This window comes from Phacochoerus africanus, chromosome 8 (genome assembly GCF_016906955.1).
Source record: "Phacochoerus africanus isolate WHEZ1 chromosome 8, ROS_Pafr_v1, whole genome shotgun sequence".
NCBI classification, from domain to species: Eukaryota; Metazoa; Chordata; class Mammalia; order Artiodactyla; family Suidae; genus Phacochoerus; species Phacochoerus africanus.
Window position 1 is genome coordinate 59,889,003 of NC_062551.1, and position 24,329 is coordinate 59,913,331.

General features: G+C 40.3%; 1 protein-coding gene across 3 annotated transcripts in view; it reads right to left on the reverse strand.

Moving 5' to 3' along the window:
• NLRP11 (NLR family pyrin domain containing 11) overlaps positions 1-24,329 on the reverse strand; it is a 45,141-nt gene that overhangs the window by 16,761 nt on the left and 4,051 nt on the right. For 2 of the 3 annotated variants that reach the window (XM_047792433.1, XM_047792432.1), the window contains exons 2-3: positions 3,545-5,099; positions 2,656-2,838 (exon numbers count right to left, since the gene is read on the reverse strand). In XM_047792433.1, the coding sequence (XP_047648389.1) occupies positions 2,656-2,838; positions 3,545-5,099 (1,738 nt within the window). The remainder of the gene's footprint in view (positions 1-2,655; positions 2,839-3,544; positions 5,100-24,329) is intronic. The other variant, XM_047792435.1, reaches the window with a different exon arrangement.

Sequence of the window (24,329 nt, forward strand, 5' to 3'; positions counted from 1 at the left end):
CAACTGCAGAACACACATGGAAGGCCCCTTTAAATTCAGTCCCAACCTACATGAGAAGTTAGTAGGAGCTGAATGTGTCTCACATTTTTCTGTTTCTGAAGCCCTCACCCAATTCTTCTCTTGACTCCTCTTCCCCAAACAATTTTCTTCCCATCTGTGCTCCTGTTGCAACAAAGCTACTCAAAATTATCCAGTTCTCCTCTCACTGATGCCTTTTGCAATCAGGATTTTCCATCACTCCCCTTCTAAAACTGTTCTTGGCCACCAAAGACCTCCTCACTATTAACTTGAAAAGTTCTCCATCTCTCCCATCCTGACACTGTCAGGTGTTCCTGCTTTAATACTTTCACTTCGCTTGAAGGATACCAGTCTTTACTTTTCCTCTTAGCCTAATGACCACCTCTCAGACTTCTTTGCTGATTCCCGACTTTCTCCCCAACCATGGAATGCTGGAGAAGACGGAATCAGTCTTTGAATTCTTCCTTCCCCCAAAGAAATTCTTATCTTCGGTGAAACCATCAGTCTTTGGCTTTAACTATTGCATATTTACATAGTAATTTCACACTAATACACGCACACAACATAATCATTTTCAGCTCAGGGATCCTCACGCTGTTATTTAGATTTCTAACAGACATCTGAGATTTATGTCCAACAGTGTCATACTGACATCCCTCCAAATCTTGACCCAGTCATGTATTTTCCCATCTCAGTATCAACTCAGTCCTGCCAGATTTTTAAACCAAAGGTCTCGGGAGCCATCAGTTGCTTTCTTATATTCTATATCCTAGTGATCCAAGAACCCTCCTCTACCAGTATTCACCCAGTATCTGGCACCCCACCAACCTCTGCTGCCTACGCCCTCATCAGATATGCCATTGATGCTTACCTGAAAACTTCCCCTGATTTCTCCAAGTCTCCCTTACATTCCTGATGTATTTGAACATGGTAGTCAGAATAAACCTCTTAAAATGCAAGTCACATTATCGTCGCTCTAACCCCCAACCACACCTAACGTCGCTCCAGAACCTCAAGTCATGACACTGGCTAACCGTGCTTGTGATCTTGACTTACAAGCCTGGGAGCGCTTTGCCTGGTGCCCTTCCACTCTTCTGCTAGTCCGACCGCATGGGTCTCTGAGAGTCTCTGAACACATTCAGCCTTTGCTCCAATGATCCCTTCCACCAAGCATACTCTGTGACCAGTGGTTTATCTGGCTCATTCATTCTCTCAACAGTTCAAGTCTTTGTTCAAATCTTACCTTACTATGCATCTATTACTGAAGCCTGTCCCCTCCACCACTCAGACACCCCATTTAGACTCCTTTTCTTGCTATTCTTTCCCCAACAGTTAACCTCAAATATATTAAAAATACATGTTTTTATTACGTTTGCCTTTTTTCTATCCCATCAGAAAAGTAAGGACACTTGCCCCCACCTCAACTCAACTGACGTATCCCAAGTGCCTAGACTAGCACCTGAAACAACACGGGCATTCTTCTTGGATGAAAAGAAGGCTAAGCCTCAGACTCAGGTGAATGTTAGATTACCAGTGACTTTGTTTTGGCAAGGGACGTATTCTCCCATTGATTCTAATGCACTTCTATGGAATCAGCTGTTAGACTCCTACCCTGAACCATTTTTGCGTTTATCCTTAGAATAAGTCTTTTGTTTGTTTTACAATTTATCACTGCTTCTAAGAATAGATACTGGCTTCTGTGTCCTCCTTTGCAACTACGTGAAACTACCTCAGGACCAAATGAACAGGTCAATGAGATGCAAACAGAAGTGACCCAAGTGGGGATTCTGGAAGGGCTTCGTTAAGGAATCTCCTGAAACTTGAATGAATGCCTTTCCCCCTCCTCCTCTTCCCTCTGCTTCCTGCCCGGAAGATGGGCACAATGCCTGGGGCACAAAGTCATCTTCATCATAGAAGCACTAAAGACAACTGAGGAATAGTACGGGGGCGGAGGCTAGACCATGATAAATCTGAATGTACACCTGCCATGAGCTTCTTACCTCCAGACTTTCCATCAGAGTGGAGAATAGGGGGAGGGCTTCCACTTCATGTGGTTGAACATAATCCAGAGTAAGGTGGCTTTTTTTTTGCCCAGATAACTTGTGATTCATCAGCATCTGAATTGATTATCTTTTTAAAATGTTATAGCCCCACCCTGAACATATGGAAGTTTCTGAGCCAGGAACTGAATACAAACCATGGCTGTGACCTATGCCAAAACTGCGGCAACACCAGATCCTTTAACCCACTGTACCAGGCAAGGGATTGAACCCATACTTCTGCAGCAACCTGAGCCCCTGAAGTCAGATTCTTAACCCACTGCACTACTGCAGGAACACCTCAATTATCTTTTTAAGGTATAACTGATATAAAGCATGACATTAGTTTTAGGTGTACAACATAATTTGATATTGTATACATTGTGATAGGTCAGCTGTTTTCTGAAGATCCTACAACAATATCAGGGAGCGTCTCCCCACTTCATTCATCTGCCCCAGTTCCCATTCCCAGCATTACCTTGATCATATGAGATCCTCATTGCTTTCTTGCACTATACTGTCCTCACCCAGAGAAGGAAAAGAGTAATACTATTATTCCCAGGGGAACATCTAAGGTAAGAGTTGATAGAATACCTACTTGAGTGTTTGAAGGTGACAGCTGCTGTGTGTCAGAGCTTTGCACAGAACCCTCTCTGAGGTATCATCAAAGTCACTATTACAAATTTCCAGTTCCTTGAGGTTCTCCTTGGTGTGGAGTAAATTGCAGAGGTCTCTCCAATAGACGAGGCTCCTCATTTTACTGCTGGAGGGAAAAATATAACTCTAGAGGAAAAAAATCAACTCCAGACATTTCATAGATAATATATGCATTAATAAGTATTTTGGGAGTACTTGTTTTCTGACTCAGAATTAACACCCAGCAGAAAGAAGTATGATGAAGCACTAAATATGGCATCCAGATCCACAAAAGTCGTTGTTGTGTCTCTAGGCAGGAAAGATCCAACATATTGAGGGTGTATTGCATGTGACAATGTTAACTAAGATACATCAAATTGATGACAAATGTTATGTACAACTGGGAACGCCCCTAAGTGATTTGTAAGACTGCTTTAAGTTAATCCACACAACAGGTCTGAAGAACTGAGGCACAACCACTGCTTCTCAATGAAGCAAAGTGTGGGATTTAGCAATGTACGAAGGTATTTTTTATTATCACAACTGGATAAAGGGATTAAGTTCTACTGTTTTCTTTTGGGTGAAGGCCAGGGATACTACGCAATGGTTTACAATGCACAGGAAAGCTCCCACCACAAAGAGCTATCTGGCCCAAAATGTCAATAATGCTGATGTTTACCCAGAAATCCTGAGTTAAATGGAAGCAGAGAGATTTTTAAATCACTGGATCAATCAGAGGCTCTGCAGGACTCCACGGTCTGCATGGCCTTGAGATTCAGTGCTGTTACAGTCAACACGCAGAATTTGGGGAAGGTCTAAGAAATACAGGAAAGAATTTTTAGAAGACTCACCTAGGAGTTAGCGTATGAGGCTCTTTGTTTTCAAAGATGCATTGAACACTCAACTTAAGTTTCTGTAGGAGACGGCAGTGCTCCAGACAATATAAGGAAACCATCAGATCTTTGTTTTCTTGAATATAAATGGTCACCTCTAGGAAAGAGTCCATAATCTGTTTCACAAATTCTTCATCCTGATTCTCGAAGAGACAATAAAACAAAGGCATGTGGTGTTCCACTGTCTTTGGATGATCACCCATGTATTTCATTTTCTGTAGAAAGTATTTCTTGAGCTCTCCCGTCAACAGATTACAGCCAATGGATGTCTCGAGAATTTTCCTCCTCTTCTCATTCAGAAGACCAAAAATAGACATGGTGATGGGGCTAAAGTCATTGTACCGTTCCCTTCTCTCTGGATACTTTTTGTTGGCTGAAGGGATCTGGCACTCACTCAGTAACATCATATATCCCACGGCTGCACAAAATTCCTGGATTTTCAAGTGTATGAAAGTATGGCGGTCGGTACAGTTGCTGCTTGGCAAAAGAATCCTCAGAGCCTTCAACGCAGAGACATCAGCCTTCGTCAGCCCAACACTCCTAAGATCCGCATCAGTGAAGTGCAGCATGTCATGCCACAGTCCTTCTAGAGCCAACAAACAAAGACGTTCCAATAGGGTGCGGCGGCGCTGACTGGTCATTATCCCAGCCCCAGATGTCAGTGTGTTGGCAAGAAAGTGGGCATATAAGTCAGTGAGTGTTTGGCATGAGAGTTTCCCCTCACCTCCCATCTCCACCTGCCGGTTTAGGGCAACACAGGTGATCCAGCACGAGACAGGTACTTGGCACAGGTTCACAAACATATCATTCTCTTGGACGAGCTTGAGGGCTCTCGTAGCCTTCTGACTGTCCTTAAAGAATAAGGCAAAGTACTTCTTCCTCTTTTCATCAGAAAATTTCAGTGTTATAGAGTAATTCTTCTTCACTGATGCCATCACAGCTGCCTTGCCATCCGGCCGTAAGGAGATGAGGAACAAGGAACCTGGAGCCATTTTTCTCTTGAACAAACTTGACAGGAGGACTGATACTGGCACGTGCTTTCTGCTGTCACTACACAAGGCAGATTCATCTACATTTAAGCTGGCGTCCACATTGTCCATGTCCTCGAGAATAAAGAGGAGCTTCTGAGAATCAGACAGGATATCTGCAACAGGAGCCTGGCCACTGGGCCATTCCTTGGAAATCAGCTCAACCAAGCTGCTCTCAGACATCTGGTTTATTTCATGAGAGGTGAGATGAACAATATATGAGATGACATCTTTCCAAATATCACCGTGTGTCCACTGTAACAACACCACTTTCATAACCATCGTTTTTCCCGCTCCTTTCTCTCCTACCAGAAATACGTCTTTTGTGTAAAAAGTGCTCCTGGGGTCATATACGGTATCGAGTTTTCTGAGAACTTCTACTATTGTTTCTTCATAGAAGGTATTATGAACATTTTCGAAAAGGCATTTTTCCCACTGGAGTAGTATTTTATTCTTTATGAGAGCTTTGTGTGTTTCCCTGTTACCTAAGTTATGGAACACAGGGCAGAAAAAAATTCAGAACGTGGGCAGAAGTTTAAGATACAAAAATATACATATATGTTCACCCATTATCTCTACTTATTAGCATTCATCATAAAGAAACAGGTACAAAATATCTGCTATAACATTTGCAAAGAAGACTGCATAGAGATAATAGAGACCATGGTGGAAAAATGGACAGAGCTCACCTTCCACAAAAACATCAAAAATACATTTATGCATGGAACACTCCATGCATAACATCTACTGAACACTGACACAAGACATCAGACTTCCAAAAATGCAAAAAAAAAAAAATGAAGCTGAGTGGGATAAGAGGGATGAGAAAGGAAAAATAGAAAAAGGAGAGCAAGAGAAAGAGAGAAAAGAACCAGGATGCAACCTGCACCCCAGGGAGGAAGTTTTAAGGGAAAAAAGTTCCCACACCCCTGGTAACCCTCTCACCAGTGAGATCAGCCTGAACAGAGGGGAACTTTGGAGCCCAGAAAGAAAGAGCAGCAGGAGGTCTGCAAGGAGAAAAACAGAGTAAGCTATGCGGAGGGTCAGCAGTGCATTGCTGTGCGCCCCAGCATCATCCCCCAGGATGCAGAGGTCAGATTCAGGGAGATGACAAGGGTTGGATGCACAGAGACGACCTCAAGAGGCTGGATGGTGACACTGGAGGTGGGCTCAGAAGAAACCGGGTCCTGCCAGAGAGGCAAAGCACCATTGCTGGGGGGCAGTCTATGAGAGGGGCATGGCTGCCATTAGAATCCCCCTTCTGTGAGCACTCTCAGGTGACAGGAAACCGTCTACTAGTGTGTGGGGTGGGTGTGAGCCTCTAGCACCACTGTGAGGTCCAGAGGCCAGCAGATGCTAGGAGACCAGTGGCAAGCTGGCACTGAGCCCTGCCTCTGAGATTCTGAAGTGCCTGGATTTTAGATACCTCTGAAAAACTGCCAGTAGGTGCCACCCTACTCCCATGGTCTTAGGAGCTCTCTAATACCAGTCGTCCCTGTGAAAATTGCCAGCAAGCACCTGACTCTACTCCAGCTGTGCTGAGAGTGCAGGGAGTCCCAGATACCCTGGAAATTTCCCAGCAGGTACCTGATTCCACTTCAGTTCTCCCAGGACTGCAGAGAGTCACAGATACTGCATGAGACTTGTGAGTGGATACCAGCTGGTCCTCTGCCCCAGCTACAGAGAACCCCAGTCACCTTGCGAAACCTGCGATGGGGCACCAGATCCTGCCACTGCTGTACAGAAAGTGCAGGGATCCCATGTGCCTGATCAGTGCCCCCACCTGCCTCCCTTCTCGATAGGTTCCTATACCCCTGTTACCTCAGGAGCAGACTTGAGTGGGCTCCCCACACTCAGAGGTTGGGGCTGTAAATACAGCTGAGCCCCAGGGGCCCTTCAACTAAGGAATGAGAGCTGAAATCTCTCCTCCTGGCTGTGGGAACCACAGATTTACACCTCCTGCTGCCAGCTTTGTAAATCCAGTGCCTGTGAAACATCTCAACAGGCAAAAAGTGCTTCTGTGGCTGATACATGTCTGACTTTGCCATCTGTGAGATCCGTGGCCATGTACATGTGGGGACTGAACCAAGCTAGAGCTAAGCTGTCTCCATGGCTCCCAGAGCAGGCACTGGGGCCCGACTTCATCAGATCTGTGCAGATGTCCTGGTGAAAACAACACCTGAGAAACCAGGGCCAACTGCAGGCATAGCACTGCCATCAATCGTGTACTTGGTGAACCCCCACAGCAGATGAAAAGTGACACAACAGAGCACACTCACAGGTGACCAGCTCTAGTGGAGGAATATTCAGATGCTTGTCTCTTAATGGGAGCACGCCAATCCTTCCTACCTCACACCACAGGGCACAAACAGTTCAAAAACAGACCTGCTGGATCCTACCCTCAACAAATAGGGAGAAGACTGGGTAGTGACAACCACAGAGCAAAAAAGAGCCTCCATTCAATATCCAGTGCAGGCTCAGGTCACCACATTAGTCTCACCTCCTATCAATGGGATAATGGCCAGCAGACACTAAGGAAAGACATAACAGACATCCATACTAAAAAGAGCCCTTGCATCAAAAATATACACTCAGGAGTTCCCATCGTGGCACAGTGGCTAACGAATCTGACTAGGAACCATGAGTTTGTGGGTTCGGTCCCTGGCCTTGCTCAGTGGGGTAACAATCTGGCGTTGCTGTGAGCTGTGGTGTTGGTTGCAGATGCGGCTTGGATCCCGCTTTGCTGTGGCTCTGGCGTAGGCCAGTGGCTACAGCTCCGATTCGACCCCTAGCCTGGGAACCTTCATATGCCACGGGAGCGGCCCAAAGAAATAGCAAAGAGACAAAATATATATATATATATACACTCAGACAGACAGTCTTAAGTCATCCTGAACTCACAGCCAGCTCTAAAAACACTCCTTGTCATAGCCCTGACCATCAGAGAGACTCAGCTCCACCCACCAGTGCACAGGCACCTGCCTCTCCTACCAGGAAGTCTATACAATCCCCTGGATCAGATTCACCCATGAGGAGGCAGACACCAGAAACAAGAGGGAACAATACAGTAGCCTGTGGATAGGATATCACAACCACAGAAAGTTAGACAAAATGAGATGACAGAAAAATATGCTTCAGACAGAGGATTACAATAAAAACCCATAAAAACAACTAAATGACGAAAACAAGGGTTCAGAGCAATAGTAAGGATGATCCAAGATCTCAGAAAAAGAACGAAGACCCAGATTGAGACACGAGAAGAAATGTTTAATGCAGCGCTAGAAGATTTAAGAACAAGTGGAGTTCCCATTCTGGCTCAATGGTAATGAACCTGACTAGTATCCATGAGGATCCTGGTTCAATCCCTGGTCTCACTCAGTGGGTTAAGGATCCAGCAATGCCATGATCTGTAGTGCAGGTTGAAGACATGGCTTGCATACTGCATGGCTGTGGCTGTGGCTGTGGTGCAGGCCAGCAGCTGTAGCTTCAAGTCAACCCCTAATCTGGGAACTTCCAACTACTGCATGCGTGGCCCTCAAAAAAGCAAAAAAAAAAAAAAAGGTAACAAAAGGTGAATAACACAATATCTGAAATGAAAATGAAAACTACACTAGAAGTAATCAATAGCAGAATATCTGAGCCAGAAGAGTAAATGAGGTGAAAGATAGTGTGGTGGGTATCACTGCCACAGAAAAGAATAAAGAAAAAAATGTTAAGAATTGAGGACAGGAGTTAGAAGAAAAGGAAGAAGAGACAAACCCTAAAAAATTATAATGATGAGAGCAGGAATAAATGAAATTGAGACGAAGTAACAATAGAGAAGATCAATGAAACCTAAAGTTGGTTCTTCAAAAATATCAACAAAATTTAAAACCTTTAGCTGGGCTTATCAAGAAAAAAGGGAGAGAGCTCAAACCAATAAAATTAAAAATGAAAAAGGAGAACATACACAAAACATTCTCTGACATCAACTTACAAATGTTTTCTTAGGTCATTCTCCCAAGGGAACATAAATAAAAGCAAAAATAAACAAGTGGGACCTAATCAAACTGACAAGCTTTTGCACAGCAAAGGAAACCATTAAAACAACAACAACAACAACAGAAAGACAACCTAGAGAAGGGAGAAAATAGTTTCCAACGATGCAATTGACAAGGGCTTAATCTCTAAAATCTAGAAACAACTTATACAACTCAACAGCAAAAAAAGCCAACAACCCAAGTGAAAAATGGGCAAAAGACCTGAATAGAAATTTCTCCAACGATACACAGATGGCCAAAAGACACGTGAAAAATGCGCAACATGACTGATTACTAGAGAAATGCAAATCAAAACTACTATGAGGTACCACCTCACACCAGTCAGAATGGCCATCATTAACAAGTCAACAAATAACAAATGATGAAGAGGGTGTGGAGAAAAGGCTACCCTCCTACACTGTTGGTGGAAATATAAATTGGTACAATCATTATGGAAATCAGTATGGAGGTTCCTCAAAAAACTAAGTACAAAACTACCATATAAACAGGCAATCTCACTCTTGAGAATGTAAAAGGACAAAACTTTCCTTGAAAAAGACATATGCCCCCTTATGTTCACTGCAGCACTATTCACAATAGCCAGGACATGGAGACAACCTAAATGTCCATCAACAGATGATTGGATTAGGAAGATGTGGAATATATTTACACAATAGAATACTACTCATCCATAAAACAGAATAATGCCATTTGCATCAATATAGATGGAACTAGAGACTCTCATACTAAGTGAAGTCAGAAAGAGAAAGACAAATACCATATGCTATCACTTATATCTGGAATTTAATATACAGCACAAATGAACCTTTCCACAGAAAAGAAACAAACTCATGGACTTGCAGAACAGACTTGTGGTTGCCAAGGTGGAGGGAGCGGGATCAACTGCAAGTTTTGGGTTAAGAGATGCCAACTATTGCATTTGGAGGGGATAAGCAGTGAGATCCTGCTGTATCACACAGGGAAGTATATCTAATCACTTATGATGGAACATAATGGAGGATAAGTTGAGGGAGGGTGAGACTGGGTCACTCTGCTGTACAGTAGAAATTGACAGTACATTGTAAACCAATTATAATGGAAAAAATTAAAATCACTTAAGAGAAAAAAGGAGAAGTTATAATGAACATCACAGAAACACAAAGGATCATAGACTACTATAAGCCTATATTCCAATAAAATAGACAACCTAGAAAAAACAGATTCTTTAAAAAGTTACAAGCTTCCAAGACTGAACCAGGAAGAAATAGAAAATATGAATAGACCGATCACAAGTACTGAAATTGAAACTGTGATTTTAAAATTTCTGAAAAACCAAAGTCCAGGACCTGATGGCTTCACGGGTGAATGCTATCAAATACGCAGAGAAGAATTAATACCTAGTCTTCTGAAACTCTTCCAAAAAAGTGCAGAGGAAGGAAGACTTCCAAGCTAATTCTATGAGGCCACTATCACTCTGATACAAAAAACAGACACAGGTAACACCAAAAAAGAAAATTACAGGTCTGTATCACTGATGAATACAGATAGGAAAACCCTCAACAAAATATTAGTAAACCAAATCCAAACAAATATTAAAAGGATCATACACCAAGTGGGATTTATACCAGGGATACAAAGATTCTTCAATATCCACAAAAGCAATGTGATATACCACATCAACAAACTAAGGAATAAAAACCATATGATCATCTCAATAGATGCAGAAAAAGCTTTTGATAAACTTCAACACACATTTCCAATAAAAACTCTCCAGTAAGTGAGCATAGAGAGAACCTACCTCGACATAATAAGGGCCATATATGACAAACCCACAGCTTACATCATTCTCAGTGGTAAAAATCTAATAGCATTTCTTCTAAGTACGGGAACAAGACAAGGATGTCCAATTTCTCCACAGTTATTCAACATAGTTTTGGGAGGAAAACCAAAGAGGAAAAAGAAATTAAAGGAATCCAAATTGGAAAACAAGAAGTTAAAGTATCACTGTTTGCAGATGGCATGATTTATACCTAGAAAATCCTAAAGATGCTACCAGAAAACTGTTAGAGCTCATCAATGAACTTGATAAAGTTGCAGGATACAAAATTAATATAGAGAAATTGAATGAATTTCTATATACTAACAATGAAATATCAGACAGAGAAATTAGAGAAACAATCCCATTTACCGTCACATCAAAAAGAATAACACACCTAGGAATAAACCCACCTAAAGAGACAAAAGTACTCTGAAAACTTTAAGATGCTAATGAAAGAAATCAAAGACGACTCACGTAGATGGGAAAATATACCATGCTCTGGGATTGGAAGAATTAATATAGTCAGAATGACTATTCTACCCAAGGCAATCTACAGATTCAGTCCAATTCCTATCAAATTACCACTGACATTCTTTCCCAGAGCTAAAAGAAAATATTTTAAAATTTGTATGGAAACACAAACCACCACAAATAGCCAAAGCAATATTGAAAAAGAAAAACGGAAATGGAGCAATAAGGCCTCCTGAATTCAGAGTACACTACAAAGCTACAGTGCTCGAAACAGTATGGTGCTAACGTAAAAAGAGAAATAGAGTTCAACGGAACAGGATAGAAAGCCCAGAAATAAACCCAAGAACCTAAGGTCAACTAATCTATGACCAAGGAGGCAAAAATAAACAGTGGAGGAAAAACAGTCTCTTCACTAAGTGGTGCTGGGAAAACTGGACAGCTACACATAAAACAATGAAATTAGAATGCTCTCTAACCCCATACACAAAAATAAGCTCAAAATGGATTAGAGACCTAAACATAAGGCCAGATAATAGAAAACTCCTAGAGGAAAACATGGGCAGAACGTTCTCTGACATAAATTGCAGCAGTATTTTTTTTTATCCATTTCCTAGAATAATGACAATAAAAACAAAAATAAACCAATGGGACCTAATTAAACTTACAAGTTTTTGTGCAGCAAAGAAAACCATTTTAAAAAATGAAAAGATAACCCATAAAATGGGAGATCTCTGCAAATGAAGTGACTGTTTGTATATCTCCAAAATATACAAACATCTCATAGAACTTTTATATCACAAAAACAAAAAACCTTGTCAAAAAATGGACAGATCTGAACAGATATTTCTCCAAAGAAGACCTACAAATGGCCAACACACACATGAAAAGATGTTCAACATCAGTAATTTTTTGAAAAATGCATGTCAAAACTACAGAGAGGTACCACCTCATACCAGCTAGAATGGCAATGGCCATCATTAACAAGTCTACAGACAATAAATTCTAGAGAGAGCATGGAGAGAGTGGAACCATCCTACACTGCTGGTGGGAATGCAAATTGGTACAACCACTCTGGAGGACACTATGGAGGTTCCATTTAAAAAAAAACTAAAAAGAGAACTATCATAAGATCCATCAATCCCACTCCTGGGAATCTATCCAGAAAAACTATACTTTGAAAAGATATATACAACCTAATATTCACTGCAGCACTATTTACAATAGCCAAGACATGGAAGCAATCAAAATGTCCATCAGCAGAGGACTGGATGATGGACATTTTGGTCAACATATACAATGGAATATTCTCAGCCATGAAAAAAGAAAAATAATTCCATTTGCAGCAATATGGATGGATCTAGAGATTTTCATACTGAGTGAAGTAAGTCAGAGAAAGACAAATATCATATGATATCACTTATGTAGAATCTAATAGAAGTTGACACAAGATAGCTTATTTCTAAACAGAAAAAAAAGCACAGATTTAAAAGACGATCTTCATGCACCAGCATGTTCATTGCAGCACCATTCAAGACATGGAAACAACCTCAATGTCCCTTGACAGACGATTGGATTAGGATGATGTGGTATATATACACAATGGAATACTACTCAGCCATAAAAAAGAACAAAATAATGCCATTTGCAGCAACATGGATGGAACTAGAGACTCTCATCCTAAGTGAAGTCAGAAAAAGAAAGATCAATACCATATGATATCACTTATATCTGGAATCTAATATAGGGCACAAATGAAACTTTCCACAGAAAAGAGAATCATAGACTTGGAGAATAGACTTGTGGCTGCCCAGGGGGGAGAGGGAGGGGGTGGGAAGGATCAGGAGCTTGGGGTTAACGAATGTGAACTATTGCTCTTGGAATGGATTTACAATGAGATCCTGGTGTGTAGCACTGAGAACTATGTCTAAATACTTACATTGCAACACAACAATGGGAGGAAAAATTACGTATACAGGTATGTGTAACTTGGTTCCCATTCTGACATTGGAAAAATAAATAAATATAATTTTTTAAAAAAGAACAAAATCAAAAGACAATCTTATGGTTACCATAGGCAAAACCATAGCAGGGAGGGAAGAATTGTGAGGGTGGGAATAATATATGAACTCTCCAGTATAAAATAATTAACAAAATGATTAATTTTGTTAATCATTTTTTTTTGTCTTTTTAGGGATGGGCCCATGGCATCTGGAGGTTCCCAGTCTAGGGGTTGTATCGGAGCTGCAGCTGGCGACCTACACTACAGCCACAGGAATGTCAGATCCAAGATGCATCTGCCACCTACACCACAGCTCATGGCAATGCCAGATCTTTAACCCCCTGGCGGATTAAAACTACATCCTCAGGGATGCTAGTCAAATACTGGTGAGCCATGATAGGAACTCCAATTTTGTTAATCATTTTATAATGATGATTAACAAAAACCTACTGTACAGCACAGGAAAAATCTACTCAATTGTTTTAATAACCAATATGGGGAAAAAAGAATGGATATATTTGTATGTGTGACCGATTCACTTTGCTGTACATCTGAAAATAGTACAACATTGTAAATCAACTATACTCCAATAAAATTAAAATTTAAAAATACGTTATTTCAATGGAACCTAACCAAACTAACAATCTTTTGCATGGAAAAGGAAACCAAAAAACAACTTATAGAATGGGAGAAAACAGTTTCAAATGATGCAACTGACAAGGGCTTCATCTCTAAAATATACAAGCAACTTGTACAACTCAACAGCAAGAAAGCCAACAACCCAATGGAAAAAATGGACAAAAGACCTGAATAAACATTTCTCCAAGGAAGATATACAGATGACCAACAAACACATGAAAAAATGCTCAACATCCCTGATTATTAGAGAAACGCAAATCAAAAATACCACGAAATACCACTTCACACCAGTCAGAATGGCCATCATGAATAAGTCCACAAATAACAAATGCTGGAGGGGCTGTGGAGAAAAGGGAACCTCCTGCACTGTCGGTGGGAATGTAAGCTGGTACAACCACTATGGAGAACAGTATGGAGGTATCTTAGAAAACTATACATAGAACTACCATATGACCCAGAAATCCCCCTCTTGGGCGTATATCCAGACAAAACGCTCCTTAAAAAAGACACATGCACTGCATGTTCATTGCAGCTCTATCCACAATAGTCAAGACATGAAACAACCTCAATGTCCATGGACATACATTTGGATTAGGAAGGTGTGGTATATATACACAATGGAATACTACTCAGCCATAAAAAAGAATGAAATAATGCCATTTGAGCAACATGGATGGAACTAGAGACACTCATCCTGAGTAAAGTAAGTCAGAAAGAGAAAGACAAATACCATATGATATCACTTATATCTGGAATCTAATATATGGCACAAATGAACCTTTCCACAGAAAAGAACATCATGGACTTGGAGAACAGACTTGTGGTTGCCAAGGGGGAGGGGGAGGGAGTGGGATGGATTGGGAGCTTGGGGTTAATAGATGCATACTATTGTCTTTGGAATGGAGTAGCAATGAGATCCTGCTGTGTAGCACTAGGAACTATGATAATGTGAGCACGATAATGTGAGAAAAAAGAAATCTATACATGTATGTGTAACTGGGTCACCATGCTGTATAGCAGAAAAAAATAAATAAAAGATTAAAAATTAGCATTTTTTCATTCTTTTTATGGGTGAGTAGTATTCCATTGTGTATATATACCACATCTTCCTAATCCAATCATCTGTACAGTAGAAAATTGACAGAACACTGTAAACCAGTTATAATGGAAAAAAATAAAAATCATTGAAAAATTTTTTAATTTAAAAATAAATAAATATAAGACGACTGCATAAACCTAGGTTTCATCAGTGGAATTAATAATGTAATATTTATCCAAACAATCTTTCAAGAGCTTCCCTCTCATGTATCTTGGTACAAGAGAATTCTTATTTCCTTCACCTTTTGTGGTTCCATGGCCTTTTATTTTTTTTTAAGCTTTTAGTTACAGCACTTCAAAGAAAAGGTTTGGTGTAAAATGAAGTAATGATTCTTGATTTCAGAGACTGTCTGCTCATATACAACTGGCTCAAAAGAGCCAACCACTAGATCTCTAACTACTAACCATTAGTTACACATTTTTCTATTATTTTTATATTTATGTATATCATTACTTAAACACTGCTCATTTAATGAGTCTATTAAGGTCCCAACTTTTGGAAGTGTTTCTTTCTCTTCAGATTCAGCATAAAGAAAACATATTAAAAAGAGAATAACTTATAACATGTTCTCCTAAGATTCCTCCAGAAGTATTTAAAGCCAAAAGACATGGAAGCAATTTCTGCCCTAATAAAAGGGATGAAGAGTACTATGTCTAGTCACATTGTCCTTTGTGTAAATATAAAGTTAAATCAAAGAATCCAGCACCCATGGAGCCTTAGGGATATTCATCACTTCAGGGACTGGCGTGTGCAATATACCATATACAGGTTTATATATGGAAATGAGTACAAACAAGAAGATAATTACAATTGCCGTCAAGAGCCAAGATTACAAATCTTGGCCATATAAATTCTACATAAACAAGGTGAAGGAGGCAAAGGGGAAAGAGAAGACTATCTTTCATAGGCAGGAGTGAATCTATATTGCAATACTTAAGACCAAAAATATCCAAAGCAATATTGAAAAAGAAAAACAGAAATGGGGGAAGTTGGCTCCCTGTCTTCAGACTATACTACAAAGCTACAGTCATCAAAACAGTATAGTACTGGCACAAAACCAGAAATAGATTAATGGAACTGGATAGAAAGCCCAAAGTAAACCCAAGCATCTATGGTCAATTAGTCTATGATAAAGGAGCAAGAACACACAGTGGAGGAAAGATAGTCTCTTCAATAAGTGGTGTTGGGAAAACTGGTGAGTACATATGAGATACCTGCTGTGCAGTACAGTGCCCTTCGTCAACAGTACTGTGTTTTACATTTAAAACTTTAAGTGGGGAGAGCAGACAAGATGGTGGGATAAAAAGACCCTGATCTCACCTCCTCTCACAAAAACACCAAAATCAAAACTATGTGCAGAACATCAGTGGAAAGGGCTACCACCTACCAGAAAAGATCTTCCACAGCTGAAGATATAGAGAAGAAACCACAACAAGATAGTTGGGGGGTGGGCTCATGATATGATCATCTCCCACACCTCCCAGGTGGGTGACCCACACCCTAGAGAATTACACTGCAGAGTATCTCCCACAGGAACAAGGGCTCTGAGTGTCATGTCAGGCTCCAGAGCCTGGGGATCCAGCACTGGAAGACAAGCCCCCAAGAGCATTTGGATTTCAAGGCCAGTAGGGCTTAATTACAGGAGTCCCCCAGGACTCAGGGAAATAGAGCCTCCTGTTTTTGGCTTTTTAGGGCCACAGGTGTGGCATATGGAGGTTCCCAGGCTAGGGGTCAAATGAGAGCTACATCTGCTGGCCTATACCACAGCCACAGCAACACCAGATCCAAGGAATGTCTGACCTTCACTGCAGCTTACAGTAATGCTGGATCGTTAACCCACTGAGTGAGGCCAGCTATCAAACCCACATCCTCATGGATATTAGTCAGGTTCATTTCCACTGAGCCACAGTTGGAATTCCAGAGCCTTCACTCTTGAAGGGTGCACACAAAATCTCATGTGCTCCAGGACCCAGAGCATAAGAAATACTTTCATAAGAACCTGGGCCAGTCCTACCTGCTGATCTTGGAGGGTCTCTTAGAGAGGCAGAGGTGGGGGTGGCAGTGGCTTACCCTGGGGACACATACACTGGTGGTAGACATTGGGGAACATTGTTTGTGGCTGACATTGCTTCATTATCTTTAAGACTTGGCCCCACACAACAGGCTGGAGGTGACAGAGCTGAGACACCTCAGGCCAAACAACTATCTGGCCAGAGACACAGTCCCATCCTTCAGGAGACAGGCTGCCTAAGACTAATGAGTCCATAGCTGCCTCTAGGCTCACCCACAAGACATGGCCCAGCCCACCAGAAGGCCAAGAACCAGCCCAACCCAAAAGTGGGCAGGTGCCAGCCCCTTCAACAAGGAAGCCTGCATAAGCCTCTAGACTGGCCTCACCCCCCAGGGGGACAGACACCAGAAGCAAGAATGATCCCACAGAGCAAGCTAGACCCTACCCTAGGACCAGCTGGACACTGGTCCTGCACACTAGCAGGCCAGCACAACCTTCAGGACACCCCAAACTCCATATCCAGCTTCGAAAGGAACTGACACACCTCACCACAACAACCCAAAATGAGCTCTTGGATCTCTGGGCCCTGCAGCCGGACCCCAGTAACATGCTCACTGACCTCAGGGGTCTAGTTTCACCTTCCAGTAAGTGGCCAACAGCCCTCAAGCCTTTGAAACTGACTCCACCCATCAGTAAGCCAGCACTAGCCCTGAAACCACCATGACAGCAGCCAGCAGCATCCACACAAGACAAGGTCTGTCAACCAACTGGACTAGGGGTCAACCAAGCCTATCAGACCACCCACCTGGTCAGCCCACTCAAACAGAAGGACCCATACAGCACTCATAGGGAATCCCTAGAGCACATATCTCAGGAGATTAAAGGAGCGTGCATTGCTGGTATGTATGGAATGCCTCCTAGAGGCCACTTCCCCAAGGTTGATAAATGTAACCAAACAACCACAAACATAAAAACAACAAACATCAACTATTTAAAAGGATAAAAGGGGAGTTCCCGTCGTGGCGCAGTGGTTAACGAATCCGACTAGGAACCATGAGGTTGCGGGTCCAGTCCCTGCCCTTGCTCAGTGGGTTAAGGATCTGGCATTGCCATGAGCTGTGGTGTAGGTTGCAGACACGGCTCGGATCCCGTGTTGCTGTGGCTCTGGTGTAGGCCAGTGGCTACAGCTCCGATTCGACCCCTAGCCTGGGAACCTCCATATGCCGCGGGAGCGGCCCAAGAAATGGCAAAAAGACAAAAAAAAATAAAAATAAAATAAAATAAATAAAAGGATAAAAGAAAAAAGTTACAACCAAGAATACTCTTCCCAGCACAGCTGTCATTCAGATTCAATGGAGAGATCAAAAGTTCACAGTCCAGAAAAGTACAAATTTAGCACCGCCAAGCCAGCTTGACAACAAATGCTAGAGGAGTGTCTCCAGATTAAAAAGAAAATACTGCAACCAGAAATAAGAAAAATAGTAGTTCCTGTTGTGGCTCAGCAGTAAGGAACCCGGCTAGTATCCATGAGGATGCAGGTTCAATGCCTGACCTTGCTCAGTGGGTTAAGTATCCAGGCATTGCCGTGAGCTGTGGTGTAGCACAGGTGTAGGTCCCAGACATGGCTTGGTTCCCGCACTGCTGTAGCACAGGCCAGCAGCTGTAGCTCCAACTCAACCCCTAGCCCAGGAGCTTCCATATGCTGCATGTGCAGCCCTAAAATGGCAGAAAGACAGACAGCAAGAAAGACAGGCAGACAAAGACAAGACAGACAGAAAAGAAACAGGAAAATTACGAAACAGGAAATCTCACAAAAGGCAAACATAGTAAAGGTAGGAAACCATCCACAAATAAAGCAGTACATAGGTTAAAAGATAAAACAAGTAAAATCATGTATCCTCAATAAACAATTAAGGGACACACAAAACAAATGTAAAACATATCATAAACAGTAATTGTGAGGGGAACAGTAAAACTACAGGGTATTTAATGAGATTGAAATTAAGCAATCAACAACTTAGAGCAATCATTATATATATGATGAGAGAGAGAGCTACACAAAAATTTCAAGGTAACTACAAATCAAAAATCTGTAATAAGTATACAACCAAAAAAAGAAAAATAAATTCAAACATAACAATAAGAGTCGTCATTGATTTGCATGCAGCTGTCCAGGTTTTCCAGCAATACTTGCTGAAAAGACTGTCTTTTTCCCATTTTATGTTCTTGCCTTCCTTGTCAAAGATTAATTGACCATAGGTGTCGGGGTTTATTTCTATGTTCTCTATTCTGTTCCATTGGTCTGTCTGTTTTCGTACCAGTACCACAGTGTCTTGATGACTGTGGTTTTGTAATATTGCCAGAAGTCTGGGAGAGTTATGCCTCCTGCTTTGTTTTTGTTCCTCAGAATTGCTTTGGCGATTCTGTCTTTTGTGGTTCCATATAAAATTTTGTATTGTTTGTACTAGTTCTGTGAAAAATGTCATGGGTAGTTTGATAGGGTTTGCATTGAATCTGTAGATTGCTTTGGGTAGTGTGGCCATTTCTACAATGTTAATTTTTCCACCCTGGAGCATGGACACCATTTGACAAAGTCCAACATCCAACGTGATCAGAACTCTCACCAACGTGGGTATAGAGGGAACACACCTTAACATCATCAAAGCCACTTACGGCAAACCCACAGCAAATTTAACACTCAATGGAGAAGAGCTGAAAGCCTTCCCACTAACACCTGGCACAAGACAAGGATGCCCACTCTCACCACTGTTATTCAGCATAGTATTGGAAGTCCTAGCCACAGCAGTCAGACAAACAAAAGAAATAAAAGGCATCCAAATTGGAAGAGAAGTAAAATTGTCACTGTATGCAGATGACATGATACTATATATATAGAAAACCCTAAAAACCCAAAAACTACTTGAACTGATCAACAAATTTAGCAGACTAGCAGGTTAAAAGATGAACATTCAGAAATCAATCATGTTTCTGTATACTAACAATGAAATATTAGGGAAGAAATACAAAAATACAATACCTTTTAAAATTGCACCCCCCAAAAAATCAAATACCTGTGAATAAACCTGACCAAGGAGGTTAAATACTCATATGCTGAGAACTATAAAACATTCATCAAGGAAATTAAAGAAGATGCAAAGAACACCCCCTCACACCATGCACAAAACTAAACTCTAAGTGGCTGAAAGACCTAAATACAAGACAAGACACCATCAAACTCCTGGAAGAGAACATAGGCAAAACATTCTCTGACATCAACGTTACCAATGTTTTCTCAGGTCAGTCTCCCAAAGCAATAGAAATAAAAGCAAAAATAAACCAATGGGACCTAATCAAACTGACAAGTTTTTCACAGCAAAAGAAAACAAAAAGACAACTTACTGAATGGGAGAAAACAGTTTCAAATGATGCAACTGACAAGGGCTTCATCTCTAAAATATACAAGCAACTTGTACAACTCAACAGCAAGAAAGCCAACAACCCAATGGAAAAAAATGGACAAAAGACCTGAATAAACATTTCTCCAAGGAAGATATACAGATGACCAACAAACACATGAAAAAATGCTCAACATCCCTGATTATTAGAGAAACGCAAATCAAAAATACCACGAAATACCACTTCACACCAGTCAGAATGGCCATCATGAATAAGTCCACAAATAACAAATGCTGGAGGGGCTGTGGAGAAAAGGGAACCTCCTGCACTGTCGGTGGGAATGTAAGCTGGTACAACCACTATGGAGAACAGTATGGAGGTATCTTAGAAAACTATACATAGAACTACCATATGACCCAGAAATCCCCCTCTTGGGCGTATATCCAGACAAAACGCTCCTTAAAAAAGACACATGCACTGCATGTTCATTGCAGCTCTATCCACAATAGTCAAGACATGAAACAACCTCAATGTCCATGGACATACATTTGGATTAGGAAGGTGTGGTATATATACACAATGGAATACTACTCAGCCATAAAAAAGAATGAAATAATGCCATTTGAGCAACATGGATGGAACTAGAGACACTCATCCTGAGTAAAGTAAGTCAGAAAGAGAAAGACAAATACCATATGATATCACTTATATCTGGAATCTAATATATGGCACAAATGAACCTTTCCACAGAAAAGAACATCATGGACTTGGAGAACAGACTTGTGGTTGCCAAGGGGGAGGGGGAGGGAGTGGGATGGATTGGGAGCTTGGGGTTAATAGATGCATACTATTGTCTTTGGAATGGAGTAGCAATGAGATCCTGCTGTGTAGCACTGGGAACTGTCTAGTCACTTATAATGTATCATGATAATGTGAGAAAATAGAATGTGTGCATGTATGTGTAACTGGGTCACCCTGCTGTACAGTAGAAAAAAATTATGTATTGGGGAAATTAAAAAAAAAAAACAGTAAGAGTCTTCAAACCACAACAGAAAAGAATAAATAGGAGAAAAAAGGAACTACGAAAACAAACACAAAACAGTAAAATGGAAGTGAAGCCATACAAATCAATAACTACTTTAAATATAAACTAAATACTCCAACCAAAAGATGCTGGTATTAACAGGCATAAAAAGAGAAAGCAACAGAAACAAAATACAGTGGGGGAATTTATCATCCCACATACATATGGACAGATCATGAAGACAGGAAATCAATAAGAAAATATAGGCCTTATGTGACCTATTAGACCAGAGGGGTTTAACTGATATTTATTGAACATCCCATTCAACCAGCAGAATACACATTCTTTTCAAGTGCACATGCTCAGCCACAAATCAAGCCTCAGTAAATTTAAGAAAATTAAAATCATACCAAGAATTTTTTTCTGACCACAGTGCTATGAAGCTAGAAATCAACTACAAGGGGATAAAAATCACGAAAACAAAAACACATGGAGGCTAAACAATACGATACTAAACAATCAATGAATCACAGAAGAAATCAAAAAATTCCTAGAGACAAATGAAAAGAAAACATGACTATTCAAACTCTATGAGACACAGCAAAAGCAGTTCTGAGAGGGAAGTTTATAGCACTACAAGCCTAGCTCAGGAAATAAGAAAAATCTCAATCTATCTTTACACCTAAAGGGACTAGAAAGAAGAAGAAAAGACAAAACCCAAAAGTTAGTAGAAAAAAAAAAAAGAACTAATTTCTGCTCTGATATTTATGATTTAAACAGAGACTAAGAAAACTATAGAAAAGACCATTAAAACTGAAAGATGGTTCTTTGAAAAGATAAACTAAATTGATAAACCTTTAGCCAAACTCATCAAGAAAAAAAAAAGGAAGAGGGCCCAAATCAATTTAATCAGAAATTAAAAAGTTACAACCATCAGCACAGAAGTACAAAAGATCATAAGAGACTACTTTGAGCATCTAAATGACAATAAAATGGACAACCTAGAAGAAATGGACAAATCCTTAGAAATATACATTTCCCAAGACTAAACCAGAAAGAAAATAGAAGATAGAAACAGACCAATCACAAGTATTGAAATTCAATCAGTAGTTTTAAAACTCAAAACAACAAAAAAAATCTAGAATCAGATGACTTCACAGGTCAGTTCTACCTAACATTTAGAAAAGGGTTAGCATCCATCCTTACTAATCCAAAAAAAAAAAAACTGTACAGTAAGCAACATTCCCAAACTCTATCTATGAGGCCACTATCACCTTGATACCAAAACCATCCAAGCTATCACAGAAACAGAAAATTACTGGCAAATATAATTGAATGAATCATAGATGCCAAAAATCCTTACAAAATGCTATCAAACTAGCTCCAACAATATCTTAAAAGGATTGTATACCATGATCAAATGGAATTTATCCTAGGGTAGCAAGGTTTTTTTCAATATCCATAAATCAATCCGTGTGATACACTGAAGCTGAACAATAAAAACCATATGATCATCTCAACAGATGGATAAAAAGCATTTGATAAAATTAAATATTCATGATTTTTAAAAAAAGCTCCAGAAAGTGGGCATAAAGGGAAACTACCCCATATAATAAAAGCCACATATGACCACACACACCTAACATTCTCGATGTTAAAAAGCTGAAGGCATTTCCACTAAGATCAGGAGCAAAACAAGGATATCCACTGTCACCGAGTTTATTAGTTTTGGAAGTCCCAACTACAGCAATCAGAGAAGAAAAAGAAATAAAGGAATTCAAAATGGAAAAGAAGAAATAAACTGTTGTGGTTTGCAGAAGGCATATTATACACAGACAATCCTCAAGACCCTGGCAGAAAACTACTAGAGCTCATCAATGAATCTGATAAAGTTGCAGGATACAAAATTAATACACAAAAAATGATTGTATTTCTCTATACCAACAATAAAAGATCACAAAGAGAAATGAGGAAAACAATCCCATTATCATCACAGCAAAGAGAATGAAATATCTAGAAATAAAACTACCTAAAGAGACCAAAAAAACAAATGCTCTGAAAACTACAAGACACTGATGAAATAAATCAAAGATGGCACAAACAGAAGGAAACATATACCATATTCCTGAATTGGAAGAGTCAATGTTGTCAAAATGACTACACTACCCAAGGAAATCTACAGATTCAATGCAATCCTTATTATATTACCAAAGACATTTTTCACAGAACTAGAACAAAATTTTAAAGTTTGTTTGGAAGCACAAAAGACCCAAGATAGCCAAAGCCATCCTGAGAAAGAAAAATGGAGCTGGAGGAATCAGGCTCCCTGACTTCAAACTATGCTACAAAGATACAGTCATCAAAACTGTATGGTACTGGCACAAAAAGAGAAACAGAGATTAAGAATAGGATAGAAAGCCCAGAAACAAACCCAAGCACCTATGGTCAATTAATCTATGACAAAGATGGCAAGAATATACAATGGGAAAAAGACATTCTCTTAAAGAAGTGATGCTAGGAGAACTAGACAACTACATGTAAAAGAAGGAAATTAGAACACTCTAACGCCATACACAAAAATAAACTCGAAATGGATTAAAGACCTAAATGTAAGTTCAGACACTATAAAATTCTTAAAGGAAACATAGACAGAACACTCTTTGTAATTAATTGCAGCAATATCTTTTTTGGATCCACCTCTTAGAGTAATTAAAATAAAAACATTAATCAACCAATGGGACCTAAAATCTCTCTCTTTCTGACTTACCATAGGATATTACTTATTTGTGGAATCTGAAATATGGCACAGATGATTCTATCTACAAAACAGAAACAGATCCCAGACATGGAGAGCAGACTTGTGGTTGCTGGTGAGGGGGGAAGAGGGAAGGGAGTGGGATGGCCAGGGAGTGTGGGGTCAGTGGATGTCAACTCTCTCTCACATTTGGAATGGATGGACAACGGTCTCCTACCGTAAGCACAAGGAATGTGTGTGACTGGGTCACTTTGCTGTGGAACAGGAATCAAAGAAACAAGCATTCTACATCAACTATAATTTTAAACAGCTTAAAACTTCTGCACAGCAAACAATAAAAAAGACAACCTACAGAATGGGAGAAAATCTTTGCAAAATTGTGAGCAATAAGAGATTAATTTCTAAAATATACAAACAGCTCATACACATCATTGCAAAAAATAAATAAATGGACAGAAGACCTAAATAGATATTACTCCAAAG